At 40.9% G+C, this 27,496-nt stretch overlaps 9 protein-coding genes and 1 pseudogene across 9 annotated transcripts in view; 4 read left to right on the top strand and 6 right to left on the bottom strand.

The window, feature by feature from the left end:
* The first annotated feature begins 851 nt into the window (after positions 1-851).
* Positions 852-1,944, top strand: LOC108608592 (uncharacterized). The gene is made up of 2 exons (XM_018000037.2): positions 852-1,100; positions 1,163-1,944. Exons 1-2 carry the CDS (start codon positions 852-854, stop codon positions 1,790-1,792), a joined length of 879 nt encoding a protein of 292 aa, XP_017855526.1. The 3' UTR covers positions 1,793-1,944.
* Positions 1,945-2,982: 1,038 nt separating this feature from the next.
* On the bottom strand, positions 2,983-4,050 carry LOC108608595 (glutathione S-transferase D5-like). The gene has a single exon (XM_018000043.2). The coding sequence runs from the start codon at positions 3,715-3,717 to the stop codon at positions 3,067-3,069; it is 651 nt and encodes a 216-aa protein (XP_017855532.2). The 5' UTR covers positions 3,718-4,050; the 3' UTR covers positions 2,983-3,066.
* Positions 4,051-4,803: 753 nt separating this feature from the next.
* Positions 4,804-5,650, bottom strand: LOC149270568 (glutathione S-transferase 1-1-like). The gene has a single exon (XM_089462059.1). It carries the CDS (start codon positions 5,573-5,575, stop codon positions 4,934-4,936), a length of 642 nt encoding a protein of 213 aa, XP_089318185.1. The 5' UTR covers positions 5,576-5,650; the 3' UTR covers positions 4,804-4,933.
* A 460-nt stretch (positions 5,651-6,110) lies between these two features.
* On the bottom strand, positions 6,111-6,721 carry LOC108608597 (glutathione S-transferase D2-like; annotated as a pseudogene).
* A 2,783-nt stretch (positions 6,722-9,504) lies between these two features.
* On the top strand, positions 9,505-10,782 carry LOC108608596 (glutathione S-transferase D1). The gene is made up of 2 exons (XM_089462060.1): positions 9,505-9,663; positions 9,979-10,782. The coding sequence occupies exon 2, from the start codon at positions 9,989-9,991 to the stop codon at positions 10,616-10,618; it is 630 nt and encodes a 209-aa protein (XP_089318186.1). The 5' UTR covers positions 9,505-9,663; positions 9,979-9,988; the 3' UTR covers positions 10,619-10,782.
* Positions 10,783-11,332: 550 nt separating this feature from the next.
* On the top strand, positions 11,333-13,461 carry eIF2D (eukaryotic translation initiation factor 2D). Its single transcript, XM_018000376.2, has 2 exons — positions 11,333-12,023; positions 12,087-13,461. Exons 1-2 carry the CDS (start codon positions 11,624-11,626, stop codon positions 13,391-13,393), a joined length of 1,707 nt encoding a protein of 568 aa, XP_017855865.1. The 5' UTR covers positions 11,333-11,623; the 3' UTR covers positions 13,394-13,461.
* On the bottom strand, positions 13,447-14,528 carry Pglym78 (phosphoglyceromutase 78). The gene is made up of 3 exons (XM_018000378.2): positions 14,394-14,528; positions 13,837-14,334; positions 13,447-13,776 (listed from the first exon to the last, which is right to left on the bottom strand). The coding sequence occupies exons 1-3, from the start codon at positions 14,494-14,496 to the stop codon at positions 13,610-13,612; spliced, it is 768 nt and encodes a 255-aa protein (XP_017855867.1). The 5' UTR covers positions 14,497-14,528; the 3' UTR covers positions 13,447-13,609.
* Positions 14,529-14,588: 60 nt separating this feature from the next.
* LOC108608808 (uncharacterized) lies at positions 14,589-18,672 on the top strand. The gene is made up of 2 exons (XM_018000377.2): positions 14,589-14,971; positions 15,069-18,672. The coding sequence occupies exons 1-2, from the start codon at positions 14,589-14,591 to the stop codon at positions 15,757-15,759; spliced, it is 1,074 nt and encodes a 357-aa protein (XP_017855866.2). The 3' UTR covers positions 15,760-18,672.
* GILT2 (Gamma-interferon-inducible lysosomal thiol reductase 2) lies at positions 15,913-16,855 on the bottom strand. The gene is made up of 4 exons (XM_018000379.2): positions 16,728-16,855; positions 16,513-16,677; positions 16,154-16,447; positions 15,913-16,093 (listed from the first exon to the last, which is right to left on the bottom strand). Exons 1-4 carry the CDS (start codon positions 16,785-16,787, stop codon positions 15,992-15,994), a joined length of 621 nt encoding a protein of 206 aa, XP_017855868.1. The 5' UTR covers positions 16,788-16,855; the 3' UTR covers positions 15,913-15,991.
* side-III (sidestep III) overlaps positions 17,717-27,496 on the bottom strand; it is a 98,544-nt gene continuing 88,764 nt past the window's right edge. The window contains exons 16-18 of the mRNA XM_018000390.2: positions 21,462-21,620; positions 21,145-21,380; positions 17,717-21,070 (exon numbers count right to left, since the gene is read on the bottom strand). Coding sequence (XP_017855879.2) covers positions 20,468-21,070; positions 21,145-21,380; positions 21,462-21,620 — 998 coding nt within the window. The 3' untranslated portion in view covers positions 17,717-20,467. The remainder of the gene's footprint in view (positions 21,071-21,144; positions 21,381-21,461; positions 21,621-27,496) is intronic.

The following is a 27,496-nucleotide window of genomic DNA, read 5'->3' as shown; positions in this document are numbered from 1 at the left end:
GTTGTCGTTGTCTGCCTGTTTGAATTTTCAAAACTTTCATGTCATCGGCGGCTGCTTGGCGCTTTGTTTCATGTCTGTTTTGTTTTGCTATTTTCGTTTAGTTTTCATAGCGAACGTTACCTGGACGACAGGCGCGGCGCGTCGCCTCGGCTAATGTGTGCTCACCTGAACGGGCGCTTGGCGCGAGTGAAAGGGCGAGTGGCACAGTGAGGACAGTAGCCGGATTGTGGGGGCGTGCGGCTGCCGAAACTCGGTCAGGATATCGTGCGCTTGTCTGCTCCTTTTTTCCATTCTAAAATTAAGCCACTACATAATTTGTTGTAGCTACGTGTTTTATTTGTTATTGATTGCAGCAAGTCTTTCCAAATGAATGGCGCTCGGAAACTTGGTCAGGCGGTAACTGGGGACGAAACTGAAAGTGGGCCCCAATGCATGTTAGGCTAACTTTTAGCACTTTCTTGCCCACTTCAAAGCAGGCACGCGCTGTCGTGAGGCATTAGATAATCTGAAATGTTAAGGAAATTAGCTAAGCCTGAACCAGGCACTCTTTTTCGCCCGCCAGTGTAAAGCGAAACTTACCTAGCTCACTCGCCTGATAGTTACCTGAGGTGCCATTTGTGCAGGTAAGCCAAGGACAATGCCTATTTTGGGAAATTATGAAAAAGACATTCAAAGGCATTAACCATTCAAATTCCCAGAAAATCTATCATTAGGTGCAAAAAGAAGGGACACTTGAGCGCGCAATGCACAAGGATAACAAACATTTAAAATGGACCCGGCCAGCAGGAGCCTATAAAGGCGCTGAGCAGCACAGGTGCCATAAACAGTCGTCGTCCTGAAGGTACATAGAGATGAGCTACAGAAGTCCATACAACATGTCGCTGCGCCTGTTGCTGCTGCTCATGATGTTCTATGAAGCGTGCACGCTGCCGGCACTGGAGACTGCTCCCCCTGCAACAGCTGTTAATAGCATAGAGGAGACGGATAAGCTGCCGGACACACACATCGAACCGATCGCCTCAAACGAGGCAGCTCTGATCAGTGCCAATTCCACGAATCAAACTTCTGCCGGAAACAACGAAGCGCAGGAACCATCAGTCGTAAGTGAAATCAGCAACAGCCAAATGAAGGTAGAAAGAGATCTCAGATAATTCCATTACAGCCGGGTGATAATGTGGCCAGTGCCAGCAACAATGAGCCGGTATCCATCTATGCCGGTGGCCTCATCACGCCCGAGGCCTTTCAGCAGTATCTGAGTCAATACGGCGGTGCTGCAGGTTTGCCACCGCTTGCCGCGGGATATCCCGCACCCATAACTGGGGCGCCCGGCATCTATCCGTATCCGGGCCCCATTATGGTGCAGACCGGCTACGAGGGCTTCTTGGTGCCTGCCAATCAGGTTAGTGCCGATGTTGCTTCAGATAGTACAACAACTGTGGCAGCTGCGCCCTCTCCTGCCATGAATCCCTTGATAGCCTTTGCGTCCCGGCTGTTGCCCTCCATACTGATGTCCACGCTCTTCCGCATTGTGGCCGTCGTGCTATCTGCCGTGGGGGTGATCCTCTTTGGCAGCGCCATCACCAGCGCGCTCTGCCGGCACACTCAAATCTGTGAGTTTCCAAACAAAGCCGTTAACTATCTACGCTTTGGCGGGGCACAAGATGTGGGTCGCATGCTAGCCGAGGAAATTACGCCGGAACGCGTGAGGCGAACCACGGAATTCGTACGCAAAGCCATTCACAAGTATCGCCAGCTGCAGAAGCTAGTCGAGCCGGAGACTGAAATGGACTAATAGTTGGAGATAAAACTTAAGTTTATCAATTGTAAACCAAGAAGAACTGAAATATATATACATACTTTTATTTAGTCATAATCATGATGAGTTTTTATTCAAATATGGGATATGGAATCTAGAGAATATTATGACCAAACTAATTTTCAAATTTATATAATAGATTCAAAACATAAAATAATTTAAGGTTAATTCATTTATTATTATTTTGTTTTATTTATTTACTTTTTTTTTTTTTTTTTTTTTTTTTTTGAAAGCAAATAATTAGTTGCTAGCTTGACTTGTTAATTTGACAAACTGAAAAAAAAACCAAGTAAGAAAGCTCTAGTCGAGACTGCTCGACTACAAGATCCCCTGAACCCTTGGAGTGTTAGCTATTTCAATAATTTTTCGCGTCTTTCACACGCACGTACGCACACACAGGCATACATACACACACACGCATACAGACACAAACGCATACACACACTCACATACACACACATATACACAAACACATACACAAACCCATACACACACAAGCACCCACGCATAAACACGCATGGGCTGCAGTGTGCGCTTACTATGAGAACTTAATTGTTTAATAACTTTTTTTATGGACGTACGATCTTCATGAAACTTTCAGATTATGATTATAACATGGATATGCATGTAATTGCCAAAGCACAAGTCTCTAGTATTTGAAATACGCTTTTTACAAAAGTGAGGGTGAGGGGGTGAATTTAAGGGTGGGGGGGTAAATTTTAACAAAAACCGAAATTGTATAAATTGCATATAAGCACATATAAAAAATTTGGAGACTTTAGCAATAAAGGTGTAGAAGATATAATTTTATAACTGGTTTTCGATAAGGTCTTTTATCGGTTTAATGATAAACTCGATATCCGCGCTGTAATTACGAACATTTTACAAAAAAATTTGAAGTCTCTAGCTCTTATATCTTCGGAAATCGACGCGTTCAAGCATACGGACAGAAGGACAGACAGACAGACGGACAGACAGACAGACGGACAGGGCCAAATCAACTCAGCTCGTCGCCTTGATCAAGAATATATATAATTTGTGGGGTATGCCTGTTACATACATTTCAACAAAACCATTATACCCTGATTTCAGGGTATAAAAAACTTTCTCTAGAGTATTAAAAACATTATCATGCCCCCTATTACCGATTACAATAGCTCAGAGACTTCATATTAAAAATAAAAATTATTATTATTAATTGCACAAACTGCTTAACAATAAATAACTTTATAGTTTTAATGGAAAATAATTTAAGCTTTCACGTCTTTCATTTTAGCATCGTACCACTGCTTCATCTGGGCCATACTTTCCAAATTTTCCGACCAGCCAGGAACTACCTTCTCAGCATTGGCGTACCACTTGGCCACATTTGGGTAGCTCTTGAGCTCAACATTGGCAGACACCAATGTAGAAACGGTGGCCAGAATGGCAATATCAGCGATGGTTAAATGATCGCCAGCCACGTACTCTTGACCCTCGAGGAAGGTGTTGAGGAAGCCGAGGGCAGTCTCGATCTTTTTGAAGTCTTCAGGATCTCCGGGCTTGTTCAAAATGAATATTGGGTGGAAGTAATCAGTGAATGATTTGTACAGCACACCCATATCAAAGTATAGGCGCTGATTGACTATAGCCTGTTGCTTGGGATCCTTGGGATAGAGGGAGTCGTCCTTGCCGTACTTCTGAACCAGGTAGACCAGAATGGCACGCGACTCCCACAGCGCGAAGCCATTATCCACGATCGTTGGAACCGTGTGCTGTGGGTTGATCTTCACAAATTCTGGTTTCAGTTGCTCTTTCTCCAGGGCATTCACAATTTTCTTGTTCAGCTGGACGCCCAGAGCTTTCGCCGTCATGATCACTGATCGGCAGGGGGTTGAGCCGGGCATATAATAGAAATCCATGTTGTAATTGAGTATTAATTGTACTCTGCTATCGAATGTTGGCCGCAAACTGATTTTGAGCACGGAACGGCAACTGCTTTTATAGCAATAGTTTATAGAATATTATCTCTTAAGTACTTTTTCAATCGTTTATCATGTTTGGTTTGTCACTGTTACTTTCATTTTGATATGGAGGTTATATATATGGGAATATATAATAATTTAGAACCAATTGAATGTGTCACACTTGTTCACGCTTCAAGAGGCTACAATATATTGAGGCGTGTGCTTAAGCTGTAAAGATAATTTAATATGGAAATCTTGCTTTAATATCTATCCAAAAGAAATATTTTGTACGGTAAAAAAAAAGCCAATATGCTCATTTATCTCTGAAAATGAGCATACAAACAATATTTATTCATGCGGCGATATCTACATATATCTCATGCATTCGAAATTAATAATACAGCGATAACATTTCTTTATTAATTGTCTTCTTTATTCAGAAATATAAAAATATGATAGTGTTAATTTAATAAATAGAACCATGCATAGAATGTTAGCAAACTATGAAGTTCACTTATTCATGATAATCACTAAAGCTATAAGAATTTCAAAGGAGAGCTTTAAAAAAAGCTTCGTTTAATGAAAGCTGCCTGAGTTCGCAAAGCTTACGAGTTGCATGCAACAGGTTAAAAAGAACATTTAAAAAGTCAACACATATGGTATTTTTAGCGCCGCGTCAAATAAGCTCGATTTGCACACACATATGTACACATGTTCGTATGTATGTGTACAGAAATATAAGAATATATGCCTATATATACACACATACATACATAGAAACCATGCCATGCAAATAAGCTGAGTACACAAAAGCTGAAGCAGCGAAGTTCATGGTTAAATACAGCTGTATGTATGTATATATGTACATATATATGTATGTGCATATGCACGGATATTAACATAGAAATACATATATACATATACGTATGTATATATGCATGTTTGTAAACACTTCGAAGCTTTTTGCTATCTCTCGCTCGCCGGTAATTATCGACATGCTTAATTTCTGTGATTGTTCGGTAAATAAGTAAATACACTTAGTTCAACTAGCCGGGAATATACATACATACATAAATATATATATATAATTTATTTAATATTTTCTGCGAACTTATTGTTTAGAGAAATTATAAATATGTGTTATACGATATGGATTGCGATTGCGATAAATTTACTGTTTGCGTATTCCAGCAATGCGCTCTTTGAGCTTCTCCAAGCCTTCCACATTCTCAGCCCAGCCGGGCGTCTCTTTTTGAACACGTTCGTACCAGTTAGCCACGTTCGGATAGTTGGCCAGTGGGAAGCCCACTGTCACAATGGTCGATACACTGGATAAGATGGAAATATCGGCGATGGTCAGGCGACTGCCGGCAACATATTGCTCTCCTTCCAGGAAGGTGTTCAGGAATGCAAAGGCAGCCTCGACTTTCTTGAAGATCTCGGGATCAGCGGGCTTGTTGAAACGAAACTGTGGATAGTAATAGTCGGCGAAGGCCTGGTAAAGCACACCCATGTCAAAGTATAGACGCTGGTTCACTAGCGCCTTTTGCTGTGGATCCTTGGGATAGAGCGAATCGTCTTTGCCGTATTTCTCTACCAGGTAAATCAGAATGGCACGCGACTCCCAGATGGCGAAGCCATTATCGACGAGCGTTGGGATCGTATGTTGGGGATTCAGCTTGATGAATTCCGGCTTCAACTGCTCCTTTTCGCCAGTGTTGAGCAACTTCTTGTTCAGCTTAATGCCCAAAGCGGCAGCTGTCATAAGAACGGAGCGGCACGGGGCCGAGCCAGGTGAGTAATAAAAGTCCATTTCCACTATCTGAATTCTCGTGTCCGACGCCTTCAATGTGCGAGCGACTACTGAATTCGCTCACTTTCTGCTCTGGCTATTATACGAATAGTAAAAGCTCAGATAAGCCATGACATATGTATGTGAATGTTATCGCAACCCAATTCCTCTTTGCTTTCATGCTTGATAAAAATTACTAATCAGTGGCATATTGTTCTGGAAATCCCTGTGGGGTATTATCGATGGCAATCAGAATGTCATCGCGGCGTATTATCATTGGCATTCATAATTTCATCAATCGTGAACGCTTGTCACTTGCAGTGAAATGTTCGAATGGGAAAATTCGGAAAGCTTTTTAGTTTTATATATTGATTTTATGAAATCTTTGTTGTCTCTCAATCTATATATAAGATGGCAAAATATATCGAACTAATTGATAATCATATTCGTATGTCACCTTTTAAAAAGTTAAGTTATAAGGGGCGTGGCAGCTTTAAAGCTTGAGCTCTCGAGCTCCGGAGATCAACTAAAATTGTAATTACAAATAATCTTTAACTATTAGCGATGAACGAGTATTATGCAGTCGGCTACAGGCTATTGCATCATTTCTGTAATCTTTATTTAATATAAATGTTTATAATTCAATCTGTTTCATAATTTACTGATTTCTTTTGTTTTACTTAGTTGCATTTTCTTTGCGTTTCTCTGCGATCCATTCTTTCATCGCATCCAAGCCCTCATCCCAACCGGGTATTACCTTCTGAACGGCCTCATACCAACGGGCCACATTTGGGTATTTGGCAATATCAAAGTCAGCCGCAACAAATGTGGAAACTGTGGCCACAATGGAAAAGTCGGCCACAGTCAAAGTATCGCCAGCCACAAATTTCTGACCTTCTAGGAATGTATTGAGACTCCCAGATGGAGAAGCCATTGTCCACCAGAGTGGGAATCGTATGCTGTGGATTGATCTTCACGAATTCGGGCGTTAGTTGTTCACCTGCCAAGGTGTTCAGCAGCTTCTTATTTAACTCAACGCCTACGGCCCTGGCTACCATGAGAACGGCACGACATGGAGCTGAAGCTGGCAAATAATAAAAGTCCATTGCGTAGTTACGTTTCAGTCTGATCTGTTTGACAAGCGACCCCCTACTGACTTTTATATGCTTCTATTGGGAAATACGAGAATGTCTAAACTAATGTGTATACAAATACATATGTATACCTTTGTATCGCCTTTCTTATCGTGTATTATAGAGTACCTCTACTGACGCCCTTTCAGTATACTCAGAAGGAAACAACTGTATAACATCTTGTGTGTGTGCGGAGAGCATTCGTAACTAGAGAAGCTTCATTAAAATTTCTGAGTTGATATAAGTAGACATATTTGTACACTAACCATCAGAAACTCATCAAATTTTGTAATCCAGCATTCACCTACAGCTTTTTCCAAAGGTTTCGGAATTGCTGAATTTGTTTTTTTTGGGGCAATATAGCATATTTGAAAATACTCTAACTTAAAACTAGCAGCAGTAATACTCCTATAATAAACCAAAATGTAACTGTCAAGGCGCGTTTCATTATAATATTATCTAAAAGTATTTTTTTTTTTGATGGTGCGACTTTGGGGATCTTTTGCCTACTTCATTAGAATTATTCTGTTCGTAAAATACCAAGTTTGGTTTTTAGTTACCAAGCTCTGCAGGCATGTGTTATTTAATCTTTCCAACCGGTGTACATATACAAAAGACACATACAATAGAACTATACATACATATAGTTCTGTGTATAGCTGTGTAGCTAAAATGTACCCTGTAAATATGTTCAGAGCTTAATCATTGTATCTACTATGTATGAGAGAATGAATATACATAAATGTATATACAATTTAATCTTTGTTCGTAATTTATTATCGGCTCGTTCTACGTTTACAGATCTTAAATACTACGGGCACAGATTCTGGTGTCAGGCTGCTCTCAATGAGCTTCGTACAAACAGGGTATATACATAAATATGTATGTATATAAATTGAATTTACCTCAAACTATTATTTATTGCCTCTCTTACAATTAATCTCTTCGCATTCAGCTGCTCTTCTCTTAGCTAATGCCAAACCTCTCTGCGCCGCTGTGGGGATCTTTTATGAGAGGGTTCCATGACGCATGCGTCGTTGGAGTAGGCAAACTGGTTCTTCGGACATTCATACAAATGAATAAGCTTATAGCTCATAGACGCCACGACCTTTCTCTACATTTGTTCCCTTCGTCAGAGATCGATGCGTAAAACCCCAAATCATTGTTTATGCTTTTCATTGAATCGTTGGATTATGTACAAATGAGTAACTTGCCGTTGGTTTCTTATGCTTCTGCTTCTTCTTCACATTCTTATGTTTGGGGTTTTCTCAGAGCTGCGAACATTCTAGAATATGGAGAGGTGACTAAAGCTTTCTCAGCTCTCAGTTCGCAACAGTTTGCTCGAGTTGTTTTTGGCTTGAAGATTTGACTGACGTGTACCCCCATCATAGTGAGCCGGCTCTCATTGTTTTGAAATGTTTTATGCAGTGTCATGGTGATAGTAAAATTAGACAGTTGTGAAACTGATAAAAGTAAAAATGTTTGATGTTCATAGAATATTCGAGTCGTACGTACAAAATAAATGCCAAGTCATTTATGTATTTTGTTTTTGTAAATTAGTAATATGAATGAGCTGAATTTCGTCATTGAGATACACTTTACTGAACTGAATTTTTATGAAACCTAATGAAATCTTATACATAAAACATAAACATAAACTAAAATGATTTAAGCCAGAAAATTAATATGTGATGTATTTATGTTAGAATATTAAGCCAAAGAAAGAGATCTTTTGCGTCTAATAAAAATCGAAAATGTAATTATAGGATAATAAAAGTTATGGCCAGGTTGATACATATGTATGTATATATTTATTGTATACAGCTCCTGGCGACTTTGCGTGACCTTAGCTAATTATAATGGCGACCATTTGTGGCCCTTCACAAAGAAAATATCTCTGGTAGTACAATCGGCTACACTAATAGCCATGAACTAAGTTTAGCTTTGCCTTTAAGGGAAAGTCAATAACATTAAGAAATACACATTCGTACAGACATTCTGCTATACATACATAGGAACAATACAAGCAAGTAATGATTACTGGCAAATATTGTTATACATTGTAAACAGCGTTTATTTTCATGCCTTTAACGGCAATGCTTTTGCTCTCAATCGATCGCATGTCAAGGGCGTGGGCAGCTGAACGTCCAAGATTGTTATATTTTGTTATACGCTCATACATATGGATAGTTACATACACACATACATACGAATGTGTATAATCTGACGCTTTCAAGGCCATTCGAAAATGCACTACTTGACTGAATATTTGTTTGTTGTTTGTTCTCAAATTTCATTTTCGTAAATCAAATGTATTCATGTCGGTTTTAACAATTATTTTACAATTAAGTTATCGTGATTACTGTCATATCTTAAATTTCTCAAGTTTTAATTAACAACAGCTGCAAAGAATTCACACAATTTGCCATAGGCAAAATTGTTTATAATGGACGTAATAGAAGCTCAAGCTGTCTATATTATGTGAATGTTCATATGAATAAAATATATATACACACATACCTATTAGAGAATTTTTGCAATATATGTGCATACATTCATACAGCAAAGAGTCAAACAACAACTATGGGACTGAATTCGAAAACAAAAAGTATAGCAACTTTGTATGTATGTATGTTTGTATGTATGTATGTATGTATGTATGTATGTATGTATGTATGTATGTATGTATGTATGTATGTATGTGTATGAGCATACAAACAACGCCAAACACGCGAAATCAACAAGCGGTCTTTTGGCATCTAACTCTCTGGGTGTGTCTGTGTATGTGTGTATGCATATTTGTGTATTTACTGTGCTCCCCCCAAACCGTAGATAACCCGTTGCTTGTGTTTGCCGGTTTCATAGCGGCCGGTGACTGACTCACGCCGGCGGTCTATAAAAGCCGCGCGTCTCTTGAAAAGCTCAACAGTCTTGCTTGGAACTCAGCACAGCGCGTTGTCAATTTTCTGCAAAAAAGTAAGTGTTCAACTACACAGATACATAATGGACAATGTATATATCAAAGTGTGTGTGCATTTGTGTTTGTGAGCCAAAAACAATAGATAAAACTATTTGAAGTGTGTGGAAAAAACCCAAATGAGAAAAACAAATAACAAGTTATATCTATGACATCACAGGACTACGTATATAAATTCTAAAATAAATCATGCATACATACATGACAATGAGCCCGATATTTAATTATGAGTCCCAATGGGCTTCCATATGTTTTTGCTGAAATTATAGTGCGCGTCTAATGGTAGTTTATTCTCTGTGCTCTTCTAATTATAGTAAAACAAACATGGTTGACTTCTACTATCTGCCCGGCTCCTCGCCCTGCCGCTCCGTCATCATGGCCGCTAAGGCTGTTGGCGTTGAGCTGAACAAGAAGCTGCTGAATCTGCAGGCCGGCGAGCATCTGACGCCCGAATTCCTGAAGATCAATCCCCAGCACACGATCCCCACTCTAGTGGACAATGGCTTCGCGCTGTGGGAGTCGCGCGCCATTCTGGTCTACCTGGTGGAGAAGTACGGCAAGACCGACTCGCTCTATCCCAAGTGCCCCAAGAAGCGCGCCCTGATCAACCAGAGGTTGTACTTCGACATGGGCACCCTGTACCAGAGCTTTGCCAACTACTACTATCCACAGGTGTTCGCCAAGGCGCCCGCCGATCCCGAGGCTTTCAAGAAGATCGAGGCTGCCTTCGAATTCCTGAACACCTTCCTGGAGGGTCAGACCTACGTCGCTGGCGACTCGCTCACCGTCGCCGACATTGCCATCTTGTCCACAGTGTCCAGCTTCGAAGTGGCCAAATTCGACATCAGCAAGTACGCTAACGTCAACAAGTGGTACGAGAACGCCAAGAAGGTGACTCCCGGCTGGGATGAGAACTGGGCCGGTTGCTTGGAATTCAAGAAATACTTCGATTAAGCTCCATTCCTCGTCGAATATTATTATACTTATAATTTATTCATATGCATAATTAACTCACAAAACGATTTGAGATCGTCAAATGTAGCGTGCTAATTTGCATCAAGCGAGTCTTTGATGTGAACGTTTATTTTATTCTTCAAATAAAAGAGTATTCATTTTTATTGAGTACAATTTAAGAGAAAAAACGTTATGGTTTTTACTGTTTGTCTTCATTCTGCTCTTTCTTCTTCTGTTCCCCTCCTAATCTATGTTACTTACTCTCTGATTTATTGTGTCTCACGTAGTCTATTGGACTATATCAAAGCTTAATCTCTTCGGATGCGCTCTAAAACATAAGGCTATCTACTTTTGGATATGTTTTCTAAAAAATTAGAGCGTAATAGAATTGGAAAACGCAATTTATAGATTTTTGACACCTTAGTTTTCCTTTTTTTTGTGCAATTTAGCTATAATAATTTAGCATTCAAAAAGTCTTTAGTTTAAATTTGAAATATATAATATAATAAAATACATAATATATAATATAATACATTTATTACTGAGGAGAAGGATATTTGCTAAGTGCCCGCCAAATTTCAAACTGAGTAACAGAGCCGAAACTGTGACGTCACCATCGAGCTGTTAGTTAACATTAACAGTGACAGAGCTGCTTTTTGCGTAACCTATTGAGTCTCTTAACAGTGGAGCCGGCAAACTGTTAACAGAAATTTATATATCAACAAAAATCTATTGTGAACTATAGGTTAAATATATTTACGATAAATTATGAAATGTGCATTAGTTATCCGCAGAGCAATAAACTACAATACAACTACGAAATTCAATAGATGAACTCATACATTATTCTTTAAATTATATTGTTTAGCTACTTTTGAAAGTCACGGATCAGCTGTTTATTTTTCGCTCATCAGGCGACGGCGCGTGTCTATTGTGACCGTCAGTTAGTTCTTATTTATTTAGTTAGTTTGGTTTACGTGCGCAAATTGTTCGTAAGTTCCGCTCATGTTTTTAAAACCCTACAGATTAAAGAGCAGTGCCGCTCTCAAAGGCTCCGAATCCAAGAAGCTGCGAGCTCGACTCGAATTAGCCTTCCCACATGTGCCGGGCGACAATCTGCTGCCGGCAAAGGCGAATGTGACGCAGCTGAAAATTCTCACACATGGCGGCCAGCCGAGCATGGTCTACTGCGTGGACAAGCAGCCGATGTTCTTTGAGCTGGATGGCGGGCAGCTGGTGCCCACGCTCTACACACTGTGGGCAACGCCCGACATACTGCCTTATTTCACCACACACGAGGGCGTGCTGCCGAAGCTGTCGAATGGGGCGGATTTGATGCTGCCCGGCGTGGTGCCGCTTGGCGTTGGCCACCAAATGTATGGACACTTCAAGAAGGATCAGTTGAGTGAGTGTATGGAATATTGTATATTGAATTTACTTCTAATCTTTCCGATTTCGTTTCCTGCAGTTGCTGTTAACTTGACAAATAATAGTTCGGCTGTGGGCGTGGGCCAGCTGGCGCGCTCCAGCGATGATCTCTACATGTGCGGTGGTCATGGCGTGGCTGTTAAAATGCTGCACATGTTCGGCGATAAGCTGTGGGCCCATGAGCCCAGCATGTTGCAACAAATTCCTCTGGTTAAGATGAAGCCCCTGACGGGTGACGACTTTCCCGCCTTGGGTAGTCCAGATCATCAGCGCAAAGTGATAAAGGCTCCACAACCCGAGCAGGCATCTTCACCCGAACCGATATCACAAGCTGCAGAATCAGCTGAATTGGAGTCCAGCACAGCGGCCTTAACGCTGGACGAGACTAGTGAAACTTCAGCAGTTCCTGAAGCACCATCACCAGATGAGGCCACACCGGAAGCGTTGCTCAAAAAGGCATTTTTGGCTGCGCTTAAGCACAATGGCAAGAAGCTGCCGCTGCCGCTATTAACGAGCAACTTCTTTAGGCTTTACGTGGTGCCCGAGGCAGCTGAACCGATTGACTTGAAGAAGACGCGCTACAAGAAGCTGTCCAATTTTCTGGCAGAGATGGTCGATCAGGGCTTCATAGTGGTGCGGGAGGAGACGAAGGGCGTGGATAAGATCATCTCCGTCGATCTGGAGCATCCAGAACTGGTGAACTTTATAACGGATGTGAAGACGGGCGATAGCAGCGGAGCAACGACCGAGAAGCTACTGTTCCACTCAGAGCTCAAGGAGATGTACATCGTGTCCGACGTCACCGCCGCATTCTTCACAAAGTTGAACTACAAACGAGGCGAGGGCATTCCCGTGGGTCAGGTCAAGAAGATAGTGCGCGAATATGTGAGCAAGCATAACCTAATCGATCCGCAGACGAAGCTGGTGCGTCCCGATGCGGTGCTCCAGGAGCTGTGTGGCGATCGAGAGGGTACACTGAGCGAACTGACCTCCATTATCACAAGTAAAATGGAGCATTCCTATCAAATGTGCAGCGGCAAGGACACCAGTGGCAAGCCCCAAATACAAATGTCCCTGGCCACCAGGTCAGGCAACAAGAAAGTAACCCTGGTGAGCAACATCGAGGCCTACGGCATCATCATGACCGAGCTGATAAAGCTGTGCAAACAAGGCGCTGCCGCCAGCACCAGCATCGTCAAGCTTCCTCACCAGAAGCACGAGCAGCTGCAGGTGCAGGGCAATCAGATCCGCTTCATATACACGCTGCTCACGGAGACCTATAAGGTGCCGCCCAAGTGCATATTGGGCCTGGAGCTAGCCAAGGATGGCAAGAAGAAACGTAAGTGATCGAATCAGCGGAGGAAGTGAATGTAATAAAACCCAAAGATCTGACCTTTGGCTTCTGTTATAATAAATTATTTATTAACTGTACTTGGGAGTGGGGATGAACCGGATTCGTGCTACAAGAACCACAACAACAAACGGGAGGATGAGTCCAGCGTCTAGCCGAACTTAACAATGTCTAGCAATTGTGCTTGTTTATTTTGAGATAGAGATTAGCGTTTACTTGGCCTTGCCCTGGGCAGCAACAGCTTCGATGGCCTTCTTGACTGTCTCCTCGTCGCCAAGGAACTGCATGGACACGACGGGCTTGAAGTTCTCGTCCAGCTCGTAGACAAACGGTATGCCAGTGGGCAAGTTCAGGGCCATGATGGCATCCTCAGACAGATCTGTATGGATGAAGTGGATACTTTAAAAATGATCAAGAATTTAGGACAACTGTGACGCACTATCTAAATGCTTGACAATGCCGCGCAGACTGTTGCCGTGGGCTGCAATCAGGATGCGCTTGCCCTCCTTCATCTGTGGAATGATGACATCGTTCCAGTATGGCAGTGTGCGCTCGATGGTCAGCTTCAGTGACTCGAACATGGGGAACTCCTCGGGCTTGGGTCCATCGGCGTAACGCGGATCCTTGACAATGGTGTCGTAGTAGGGATGGCCGGGCTCCATCGGTGGTGGCGGGGTGTCGAAGCTGCGACGCCAGATTTGCACCTGAGCCTCGCCATATTTGGCGGCGGTTTCAGCCTTGTTCAGGCCGGTCAAACCACCATAGTGACGCTCATTCAGGCGCCAGGTCTTGTAGATGGGGATCTCCTTGTGGCCGCTGGCCTGCAGAATGCTGGCCAAAGTGACCTGTGCGCGGGTCAGCACCGACGTGTGGGCCACATCGAATTCAAGGCCAGCGTTCTTAACGGCCTTGCCAGCAGCTAGAGCCTCCTCCTTGCCTGATCACAAAGTATCGATTGATTGTATTAGGTCTTTCATTATGAGAACTTGAATTTACCCTTATCGCTCAGATTGGCATCATACCAGCCGCAGAATTGATTTTTCTGGTTCCACTCGGACTCGCCGTGGCGAACCATTACAATCTTGTACTTGCCACCCATATTTGATAATTGTACTAGTTTACGGAAAATTATGTTATACTTGCGGCGATGGCGCTTATAGCACTGTCGCTTTCCTTTGGGTCTACTCAAATATGACCTACAAGGGGGCTTATCAAGGTCGTGGCTGTCAAAACTGCGTATTGCAACGCTGTGTGGGCTGTTCGCGGTTGGTATTACGTAAGGCGGTTACGTTTGGCGCCAAACTCGTATCGAAAAATGCAACCCTGCTGTTTGGATTTTCGCCCTGCTATCGCAACAGATGGGCAGCCTCTGTATCTGAGCGTAGAAGAAGCAGCAGTAAACAAAGCGTTTGTGAGCTTAGCTGCTGCAATAGTTTTTATTATCGCTATTATTACTCACAACTGAAAATTATGACTGAGAAAGTAACTGCGCGATGCAGCTGGGCCCAAACAGCTGGCAAAGAGCTGCAACAGGTGATACCCACACGGCACTCGGACGAAGATGTCTTTGAAAAGTTAGACAAAGGATTTCCATTTACAGCTAAAAATTGCATTCACGCCCAAACTGGTTTACACACATATTTATATATACAATTATGTACATATTTGCAGGCCCGACTTGGACGATGTTATCGATGAGGAACGCGCTGTTTTGTTCTCGAACAACGACTGCCCGTCAATACCCTGTGAACTGCAATTTAAAATATCGCCAAATTTTAAAATTGCCGCCATAACGCTTGTGTGCAGCGCACCCAAAGTGGAGGTCTTTGTTGGGCCCACACAGGAGTATCTGGAGACCATCTATGGCACCAGCATTGAAGAGCAAGAGGCGGATATACCCATACGACCCTATCGTTACGATGTCGAAATCGATCGCTCTGGCATAGCCGAGATTAATCTGAAGCTACTAACCTCTGCCAAGGAGATTTGTGTTTATGGCGCTATGCTGCACATAGCTCCGAATCCGAATGGTATTACCACTCAGCAGCAAAAGCCATTTGATATACAGAAGATACAGGAGTTGCTGCAAAAAGGCGGCACGAGCGGCTCGCCCAATCAGGCCGATGAAAATGATGAGAAGTTGCAAAAGTTTCTGTGCATGATGAAAGGCCTTTCGTGCCCAGCACAGCCTAATCCAATGCCACCAGCCGCTGCCGCTGATATCAGTCCAAGTGTACAGCAGCAAGTCGACGCCAAGTTCGAGCAGCTGCAGCTCACAATTACTAAAAGACTGGATGAATTCGAAGCGCAGCAAACCGCAAAGCTGGACAGAATTATTGCAATGCTCGAAAAGAAAAACTAATTGCTGAATATTATATAAGGTATAAATATTGGGGTAATCAAAATCAAAACTAAGTTAGATATTCAATTGTGATCTTTTAATTATGTACTAAAGCCGTTTCGTCCAGTGTTGGCCAAAATCAAATACTTTTTATATTCACGAATGCTTAGTGACTTTGAAAATACCAATTTATGTATATATTTGTATATTTGCAACTATAAATGTTCATAAAACTACATTGCTTGGCATATTGCTAACAATTCTTGAGTCTTATGTTAAACTTGGCTTTGTACTTGGCACAGAATGTTTGGTCAAAGTTATCCGTCAGTTCATCCTGGTCATCAGACTTGAATTCCTGATTGAAAATGGAGAATTGCTTGTAATATAATCTTGAGCTAAAGCTGATTATACTTGCATTATCCACTGCTATGGCCGGCACCCCTCGAAAGTCCACTTGAGCCGTCGCCTCAGCATATTTCTGTAATATCTCATCCACGCTGCGCGCGCTCTTGCAGTCCTTCACAGCAGTCACATCAATGCCATATCTATTGGCGCACTTGTCTAGATTATTCTTGCGACCGCGCATCATGCAGGCAATTAGCTTTAGTGATATGTTGATGTCGTTGTGCTCCAGTATGCAGGCATGCCAGGCATTCAGCTCGCACTCGTCCTCGCCGTGCTGACAGGTCACCTCACCCTTCTCGTTCAGCTGTAGCAGCAAATGCTCATTCATATGGACGAGACCTCTAGTCGCTGCACATGCAAATCACTTACGTGGGCGTTGCCGAAGGGCACCAGGGTTAGGTTCGTGTAGTGCAGTCGATCCTTGCGCACCATCGACGGGTTCAGCTGAGTGGTTACAAAATGCATGCAGTAGGGACAGAGGGCTTCATAATAGAGCGTAATGGGCAGCTTAGGTGCATCAGCTTCATGATGATGCTGCAAAACATTATTGATTATAGTGCACCAAATCTGACGAATTTCCATACCCTGGCACTACAGGCGACAATGCCAAGGGTGAGCAGCAAAAAAACAGTAAACGACTTCATTTCGCTGATGCTGAGCACAAAGACGCGTTGACACTGAGCTTTTGAGTAAATTTGAACACAAATCAAAAACTGCAATCTGACTTTATAATCACTAACTGTATTTTCGTAGACTCACAGTGGCGTCGACTGGGGGCTCGTAAAGAAACCGCTACGACTGAAGCGTGATCTATGTATGCATCCGGCTGTTTTCATTGGTCTGCCTAGACAGGTGCCCTCTTATAAAATCTGCCTGCGCCACTGCTTCGGCTTAATCTGTCAACATTTCCTCATTCCGCAAACTGCGATAAGAGTCGGCTACAAGTCAAGCATAGACTTTTGAATACCCTTTGAGCATCTAATTAAATATTAAATTACTGAATGTTTTTAGAGGCTTGTTTCAGATTATTTTATATATAAAAAACAAAGATCTGTTAATGGAGAGGGCTACAAAGTCTCAATTTAAATCCACTCTAGGTAAAGCTCAAATAGCTGTAGGGTATGCATTATTAATCATTGCTCAGTCAGATATATGTACATATTCCTGATTCATTTACAGATTCAAACGTATTGTGTATTGTCATTACGCTTAGCTCTGATGCGTTTAATGAACTTTTATACATGTCTGTGAATTATTCAGCTGGAAGTTCTATATATTGTTACGGAAAGAGTAGTCTGTGAAGCAATAAGGGCTCAAGTTTGTGGCTATTCTGATTGCAGTTTTAGAAGAAAATACTTATATCATATTTCCTGGGGAAGATTACTCAGCTTGAATCTATTGAGAATATAGAAAAATAATATCTCACTGTGTATATAATTTTGGGTCAGTGATCGAGTTTTAAATAGTCTATTATGAGTCACATTATTTTTAGTGGACTTATAGACCCGTCATAAATGAACCATTTTAGAACTTCTGGTGTAAGTAAAAGAAACCTCTCAGAAAACAATGGATATATTTTTCATAATATGTCATGTTTTATTACTTATCATTAACACTATTACTTTATCACAAATATTTTAAGCATTTTTACATAGATAGTTACAATCATCGTGCTTACGTTGGTTTTTTGACTTATGTATTTATGTACAATGCGTCGCCCTCTTGGAGGCCCGTTGATACATGTTCGTATGCTGTTTCCTCATCTCTCATAATCTTGTTCATGATCGTAATATATGTGTGTATGTATATGTATATGTAGCACTACATGATTTCGTTTTTTGAAAATTTCAACTACTCGTACTGAATATCTACAGCAGGGGACGTTAGCTTATACACGTTGAAGGAAGGAAGTTTATGATTTTTACTTTTATCTATAGCAATACAATTTATGCTTTTTCGGGTTTTACAACTTTATATGCTTTTTTTTCTAGTTTATTCACACATTCTTAATATTTAAATTTATTTATATATTTATTTTTTAAATTACTTTTAGTTTGTTTTTCGTTAGAAATGCAATTTGTAGACCCTAAAAATCCAAATGACGATGATCAACCTTTGAACACTTATTAATTTAATAGTTTAAACATATGGGATGCATTTCTGATATGCGAACATGCCTTGATAACAATTGCCATACCTTTTCGAAAGGCATTCTCATTTCTTTTTGTTTAAAAAAATATTTATTTGAAAGCAATAGACTTTTTGAAATGGATTTTTCCAACAACTTTTTGAACTGCTTGCTAATACGACTGTCCCAGAGATTTCTTTTTAATTTTAACTAAATAATTCGTTGTATTCTCTTAACAATTGATTAACAAAAATGATATGGGGAGCTCTAGGCGGAATTTCCGGAATATAAAATAAGCTGCACTGAATGCAAATTTGGGCATCTTTAAGCATAAATCTCATTTTAGACAAAAGTGATATATTTAATTCGAAAACTGATAAATCATTATAGTGATAAGACTCCTCTCGTTTGTCTTTTAAATTAACTCTAGAAATTGTTTTATGGAATTTATGTGTGTGTTGAAGTCATGTTTATAAAATTGTCGGAAGCAGTTGGTAAATCAACAATCGGACTTTGGCCTAAGATTAATAAACCTGCTGAGTATGCTGCACATACCTTAGCTCTCTCTCCCTCTCTCTCTCTCTCTCTCTCTCTCTCTCTCTCTTTCTCGCTGTCTCTCTCTAGCTCAATGTTAGCCATATAAATCATTTTATTGGCTTATTAAAAACTTTTCCATTTATTGTCATCATTTTGCGCTATCGTGCGCACAAATTCATGCCCGAGTTTTCGCCCGCCCGCCAGCCTGGCCCGCAGTTCGTTTGAGTCCTTAGCCAGCTTTTATTGTGTTCCATGGCCATTCAATCGTTCGTGAGCTTATTATGGGTATCCACAGGGCGGTTATCGCATATTTTTCTAAACTTTTCTTTATTGCTCACTTGTTGGCTAGCTGACTGGCTGGCTGGCCGGCTGGACGGCTGGCCTGTTAGCCATGGCCAATGCCCAATGCCCATTAAATTCAAATCTGCCGGGCTGCTGTTCCTGGTGCGTGTTTAAAAGTTAAATAATGGCCAAAATGGCTCGTTTTTCCCCCAACTCTCTCTCTCTTTCTTCATCTCTGTTTCTCTCTGCGGCTCTCCCTCGCGCTCACTCTCTCTAAGGGACAGGCAATGGCCCACGACGTGTTCCCAATATAACTTTTTCCCATTGGGTTGACCCCCAAATGTGAAATGCTTGTTTTTTGACTTTGATCTTGGGCAGTTCAAATAGTTGCGGCTAAGTAACGGTAAAGGCTCCATTGGACAGTAAAGGATATGTTTTTTTGTTCTTTTCGTTTTTGGTAGGATATGTTCTCATTGAGTAAAAGAGGGAAAGGAAAACTTATCTTAACAACACTTTGGGGTTTGCTTGGAAGTACACAGCAAAATTCAACAAGATGATTTTTTTGGTTTTTTAATAATAGTTGCGCCTCAGCTTCAGCATCAAGTATGAATAACGGTTTATACTTAGTTTATTTTTACTCAAATTGATATTATGATTGTTTATAGGAACCCGCTTTGACGACAACTTCAGTTAAAAATATTCTTGGATTCAGATTACCAAAATCTCAGTGGAGTCAAATATATTTTCACCTTTCTTACTGATATATAAAAGTCGAATATCTCTCTTAAAGATGTACTTTCAAAGTTAACTGAAATCTTTCTTTAAGGTAATACAATTCCATTTAGCAGATGTTTATAGATGTTTTCCGGTCTGGATATGTCTTCGCCCAATATCTTGTCATAGAACCATGGATATATTCAATTACATCTGATCATACTTGATGCTGACTACCTGGCTACATATGTCTAGATATATATATAAATATGTATGTATATGTTTACAGCTAGAAACACATTTACACTAAACATGTACAAACAAACAGACACACATGCACACGAACACATACATTGACTAAATATTAAAAACTACATTAGGTCTAACAATAAGAATTGAATGCTTAGAGACACGATCGTAGAACTGTTTGCTAGTTACGAATAGTTAGTTTACTTTTTGTTTTGGTAAGTGTTTGCCCTAGCTCTATACATATATGTATGTATATATATAGATTTACTATAGTGATTTCTCATTCAACTACCTCAATTACTGCTTTTCTATTCGATTTGTGTTTCGGTTTCGGTTTTTTGTTTCTCTTGAATCTCTGTTTTCGGTTGTGCGCCAGTCTTTAGTTTGATGCCAGGATAATTCGATAGCCGCAGCTTAGACGCAGCTCTCCGGGCCGGGCAGCGTGTCCGTGATGATGTGATTGCGTCCAGCGTTCGATTTCTGTGTAATGGTGGTTAGCTGCGATGGCGAGAGGCCAGCACCGCCGGCCAGGCCTTTGGGCAGCGTCATATGCGTGCCCATCGGCGCTGCCGCGGCTGCCGCCTTGCTCAGATTATAGTCAATCAGGCTGCTGGTGGTGAGGTAATCCGCCAGGGTTAGCGGGTCCCGTCCGCGCGGCAAGCTGCCCGAGGCCATGCCGTGGGGCAGAGTGTGATGCAAATGCTGGACACCATAGTGACCGCCGCCGCTGCTGCTGCTGCCAGTGCCGTGCGCATTGCTCGTGGAGTTGGCCACGCTGCCGGCGGAGCTCAGCGTGCTGTTGCTGCCGCCCCCACCCCCACCGCCTACACCGCCGGCAGCATAGCCGCCCACATTCAGGCCCAGCTGCTCGTAGCGACTAAGCGTGGGCATGGCATCGTAGAGGAGCGGAGCAGCCGCCGCTGCTGGCGGCTGATAGCTCTTCGCTGCATTCTCGCTTTCCAGTTTCAGTGTGCTGGACTGCGAGGGCGGGCTGTTCAGGTGCGGCACATTCACGTCCTGCAATACGCCAAATGTTAGCTTGCAACGCCTTTCGCATGTGTGTGCAGGGAGCTGCAGCTACAACTACTTACATATTCCGCAGTTTTATGATTCGCTGCACCGCTGGGCGCGGCGCCGTTGCTGCCGCCCATAAATAAACCACTCTGTCGATTTCCCAACGGCGACGATGTGTCACTGCCAGTTGCGCTTTTTTGCGCATTCAGTATGTCCGGCTGCTTCTCGATGCCCTGCTTCAGCGTGTAGGCCACAACCAGGCGCTGATGCCCGGCACCAGTCTCCAGCGGTGCAGTGACCGTCACATCCATACCTGACGCATCGAATAAAATGGTGCCCAGGTTAGTTTTTGTGCCCTGCTTGGCCGGCCTATCTCCACTCTCGTCCTACTCACCCAAATGCTTGTCCTTGTCATCGCACAAATTTCGCGCTCCCTGGCACCGGCGTCGACGCACCGCAATGACAACCACAAACAACACGGCGATGCCCACGGTGAAGAGCGTTCCAGTGAGCAGCGCTGCCAGCGGCAATATGGATAGACCCATCCGTCCATCTGCAAGTGCAGAAGGGAAAAAAGACAGACAATATGTAAACGACGAGCAATTTATGCAAATGATTGAAAAACAGAACGGATTTACATTTACATTTAGTTACGGATTTTCAGAATTCTATTTTCCTGATATAAAGCAAATATTAAGAAAATTTATAGATATTTAAAAAATTGGGTGGTCCAATATTTTTGTAGTATTATTCTAATCATATTATTTTGGTTTATTAACACTGCATTTATGGAAAATTTTAGCTAAGAGATATCCGGAACTCTGTCAAGAGAAGTCTATTTTTTAATACATATAGTTATTAATTTAATTTTCAGATAGTAATACTGAGAAGCGAAGGAGGCACTCAAAGTTTTTCAAATATGGAATTAAATATAAATATAGAAATAGAATTACTAACATCGGTAAATATTAATGAAAACTTAACTTTTTAATATGAGCAATACAAATGTATGCAATTTATTCATTTAAAATATTTCTATATCAAAATAACTATTTCGTCCATCTCTTAAACTAAATTTTTTGTTCTTTCTGACCAAGTAAATAAGTGAATGCAATTTAGTTGACATTTCAGTTTAATTGAACCAACTATTCACAATATTAAACAGGTCGATAATGAAGAGCACCAAATGGTTTGATTCGAAATTAGAGTTCCTAATTAAAATGCAAATCACGTGTAAAATAGTCACAAAAGGCAGCAGAAAAATTGAAACACTTTTCAAAGGACCATTGAGCGTTGTTCGATCAGAGGCCAATCCTAATTAAATATATAAAGTATCAACAGATGTTGTTGTTGTTAGTGGTGAGCGAGACCCCAATTAAAAGTCATTTGATTTTTTGGCTGCGTTGGCCTTTGGTGTTGACGTTGGCGTAATTGAATATGCATTACAAGGCCATAAGTATTTCGTTTACGTTAACGCGAACGTGGTGTAGTTGAAATGTGTTTAACATTCAACAAATCATGCGCGCCTGCGGATATGCAATACAGAATTTCAATAAGCAAACATGGCGAAATGGCGAAGCTAAAGCTGGCTAACTGCTGCGCGGTGGGCGGTGATTGGGGGGCGGCAGCCGAGGCACTGGGGCTGGAGTTGAGGGTGCTGTGTGTAGTCGCACAGACTGTTGCTAATTTATAAACCTGCGCCTGTCAGCCCGACGCCTGTCGACAGCACCAAAACCAAACTTGCAAATCAATAAATATTTTCGTTTTTTTTGTTTGGTTTTTTTTTTTTTTGTTCACCAAATGTTGACGAAACAGCGCCGCGAGCGGAATTGCTCATTTATGCACGGCTGCGCTTAGAAGTACAACTACAGCAACACACACACGCACATAATGCATGAGTAGGTTGTATTTTCAAATACGCACACTCGTGGGCAGCCTTGTGCATGTGTTGTAATTGTTGGCACATGACTTTTAAAAAAATCCACGAAAATATTACAGAAAACGTGCAAATCTAACAAAAAATTATGAACGTGTTCGTGTGTGTGTGTGTGTGTGTGTGTGTGCTTATTTTTTTTTTTAAGATTTCATTAAATTTCAATTAGGGTTTGGTGAGCAGTGTGGCTTGCTCTTTACTTTATTAAACAAATATCCATTTTATTTATTTGAAGTCCTAATGAGTTTTCTCTGACGCATGAATAATGTATGCCAGAGTAGAGTGGCTTTTCTTCTAAATGTAATTAAATGTATTATAATTTAATAAAAAAATACATATATTTAAATATATATATACGTATATTTTTAATATTATTAAAATGTATACGAGTATTTATAGTCAGATTAATTAAATTTTAATCAAGGCCTGGTAAGCAGCTCAATAAAATGCTTTAAAAAATATGTATAAAGTACTTTGTTTTACTTAATTAATTTACAATATTAATTCATAAAATTAAATGATCAACGTATATTCTGCGAAAAATAAACTATATATTTGTTTATTTTTTAATTTTTTTTATTTTTATTTTTTTGTTTTTTTTTTTTTTTGAATTATCAATATAATCAGAGGTAATTCTGATGCTATACATAAAAAGTTTATTGATTTTAAATAGTTTATTGATTTCAATGAGCTTTTCTTTTACATATTATTTTATTTATTGATATAGTCAATTTCAAGTTTCAACTGAATTAAATCAGCGCAGAAAGTTAATTTTTATTTTAGACTTAATTAAATTTCAATTAAAGCCCAATGGTTTGTTGAGCAATTTGCTCAAAGGCCTAGCCCGAAGGTAAGTTCGATTCCTTACATTGAAAAGTTTTCTATGAAAAAGTGCTCATTTCAATGTTGTACCTCATCAGATATAAATGAGTTTCTGGGTTTTGAAAATAGCTTTGGTCTCCTGCTTTGAATATATATTTCAATAAGGTATGTGAGTGCATGTGAGCGCTCAGTTTACTTAATAGATTGGCATCGCATTACCTCAAAGCTAGACGTCGAATACAAATCCCCAAACACATCAAAAAGAAACCCAACACACAGACCATAAAAGAATGCCAAAGTGAGCAATCGCTGGCCAAATAATATATTTATATATATGTTGATAAAGAGCGCACCTACATATACGTATATATTCCTTACCAGGAAGACACTTGAAACTGATGCCAAACGACGGCCAAGTTGAGCTGCCAGCAGCAACAAAAGAACGACGAAATTAAGGCAGAGCTTTATATAACGAAGATCAGATGCCCTGGTGGCCATATGATACAGAGTATTTGCTACTATGGGACCCATTTTATATAGAGGATGGATTTTCTGAGGCTTACTATAGGTTCAAGTGCTTAACTGAGAAATTCTTGAAATTCCACTTCAAATAATAGATTCCCACTTTCAAGATTTTTTGAAAATATACAGATTCCTCGATAGCTCTCAGCTGTTTTAAATATTATGATACTCAGCAGCTCATGCCGATCTAGAATGTATATCTATAAACTAATTCTACTTACTATCTATATACGCGTCTCATAAGCGAATACGAAATTGGCATACCCTCTGCAAAAGGGCATATTAAGGGAATGAAGAAAGTAATTTAAATATAAGCAGAGCAGCGTAATGAAATTTTCACACTTGTGCAAATATTTATCAATAAAGCATGCAGCAGATAGGACGCAGCACTGGAGGTGGACTGAGGGCTGCGAGCTGCGAGGGAACTGAGAAGCGTTTACACTGGGGAGCGAGCTGGCGCTTGGCCCAAAGTAAAGCAGATAAGCCAGTCAACCAAAGCAGCCGAAGCGACACCCAGAGAGAACCTGTATGCTGCATGCCACAGCGGCAACCACAGCACCGCAGCACCATAGCGTGGCACCACATCACAAACATTGGCCAGACAGCGTCCTGCGTACCGCTCATAAGCCAATTGTTTGTATGCGTTTCATTTGTTGAGTGCAGGACGTAGCGATTCGTCTACTACTTGTGCCCGATGGGCATCGGCAGGGCAGGGCAGGGCAGGGCTGGGCTTGGGCTGGGTTTGGGCTGTGTTTGGAATGCGCTGGCTGTATCTGCTTATAAGCTTAATTCGATTTAATGCTCCCGTTTGTGATATAAATGATTCGATGAAACGATGAAAAAGTGGATTGGTTAAAATGTATTGGGATTACGACGACGATGCTGCTCACATGCCCGCCGAGGCGCTGCCTTCGACTCCGGCGCCGAAACGGGAATGCGTTTACGTTTACGTTTACGTTTACACAAAGTAAGCATAAATAAAATGCGGGTGTGTGTTTCACTGTGTGTGTGTGTGTGTGTGTGTGTGTGTGTGCGTGCGGGTGTGTGTGAATGCCAGAATACCAAACAATGTAGTATCTGTATCGTATACAGTCGCCCCCGCTCCTCCGTATCGTCTGCACGCTGTACTCTGCTCCTCGTTGGCCTATCGCCGTAGCTGGCGTTTTCATCAAGGCGGACACATTGCCAGCCAAACCGCTGGCAGGGCAGGAGTCACCAGGCAGCCAGGCAGGCAGCCAGCCAGCCAGCTATCCAGCCAGGCAGCCAACAACCACTTCGATCTGCCTTACATATATATAGGATATAATTTTATTTTACTTTACTTTCAGCGCCGTTGTCTTTTGGGATATTTTATTCAGATAAGACATGTTTAATGTATATTTTTCTTGTCTTACAGTAATCGTTTATATTTTGTGTTGCATGTGGCACGCTGGCAGTGTCAGTGGCAGTGGCAGTGGCAGTGGCAGTAACTGTGTGGCAGCCAGGTTGTGGCTCAGTGTCTGTTACGTTTCCGTTCGCTGTCGTCTGATACGCTGTTACCTTGACGCCGCAGATGCGCCCATATATACATACACTTATATGTACATATACTTATATATGTATATACACTATATATACTTATATATACATATACTTATATATGTATATACCTATGCACACTGTGTGATGCGCAGCCTGGCATGCTCAATGTGGATAATGTAACTCTTGGGGAATCTCTGTGTGTCAGTTTAGCATAACAAGATATTTCTTTTCACTGCGTGGTTGGTTCTTTTTGGCTAAGGTAAAACATGAAATTGATTATATTTACATTAATGTGATGGCGTCAAGGCGTTGCCATTGTAAACTGTTCCAAAAAATTCCACAGCTTCCCAGTGGACCCACTTCCTCCACCCCAAAAACTCCACACCGCGCCACCTTCACACGTGTGTGTGTGTGTGTGTGGCCCTGTGTGCTGGCATCCAAATCTATCCAGTTAAGTGTCGAATGAAATGCTTTCAAATTTGCCAAGCTGCAAATATTGACACTTGACGTATATTGCATTTTTCCGTATTACTCTCCCATGCAATATATAAATATATGTAGATACTTCTATATGCACCTTTGTTTCACATATGTAGTTACACACTTGCAGAAATGAAGTTCTAGTCTGTTTTAGTCACCTTTGTAGCAAATGTTTTAATACATAACATATGTATATACATTTTGTATATATATTTAGATTAATGTTAGATTTTTTATAGAAACTTTTGCACTAGAAATAAATATAAGACTATGATTATAGATAATAGCAGGAAGATAACAAATATTAATCAAATTAAATTTATATATAATATAAAAACATTAAGCATGTAGACATATATAAAATTAAAGAAAGTGAAAGATTAATTTAATTTTCAATTAGTCAGAAATTTAAAAATATTTTTTTCCAATTCATAATCTTTCATATTTATTTTTGTTTTTGGAATTTGTGAAATATTATAAGAGTGATTTAAGACTGAAAATGCTTGGCTGTCATTTTCAACTCAATATCATAATTTAATATATATTTTTGATTGAATATTTATTTTGATTGAATATTTCGATTCCTTTACGAGTGTAGCTTTCCAGCAGCTGCTCTATATAATAGCCAAGTGAATTTAACTAACTCATATGCCATAATATCTCGTATCTTTTCCATAAATTGGCCCACTGACCAATATCGTGTGTATGTATGGGTGTGTGTGTGATGTGTGCTGCTCTAATGCGCATTAAAGAGATGATTGAGTGGATTTGTTGCTCATGCTGAATGGACAAAGCTTACAAATATATCATTTAGTGGGCGAGTAAAAGGGAGCGAAAGAGAGAGAGAGAGGGAGGAGAGGGATGGATGGAGAGGGAAAGAGATAGTGCAATATTAGCTCACCAAATCCGCACTGGATTTCAACCTACTTAATAACATAATATCATAATAAATCAATGTGCTATGTGTCCAGTTCAATGGTGTTATGGCCAGGTGCATCAATGAAAGTTCTGATTAAGCGGCTCGCTTTGTTAAAATTATTGTACACAATTTATGTTTGATTTTGGCCTAATTGATTGCATTTGGATTGAACTTAAATGGGGAATGGATCAAACTCTACATATTTATGCGGTTGCCCAGTGGACGTGCCAAA

The sequence above is a fragment of the Drosophila arizonae genome, chromosome 2 (assembly GCF_054131065.1).
Source record: "Drosophila arizonae isolate 15081-1271.41 chromosome 2, UAZ_ARI_1.0, whole genome shotgun sequence".
NCBI lineage: Eukaryota > Metazoa > Arthropoda > Insecta > Diptera > Drosophilidae > Drosophila > Drosophila arizonae.
This window is presented reverse-complemented; position numbering and strand designations above follow the sequence as displayed.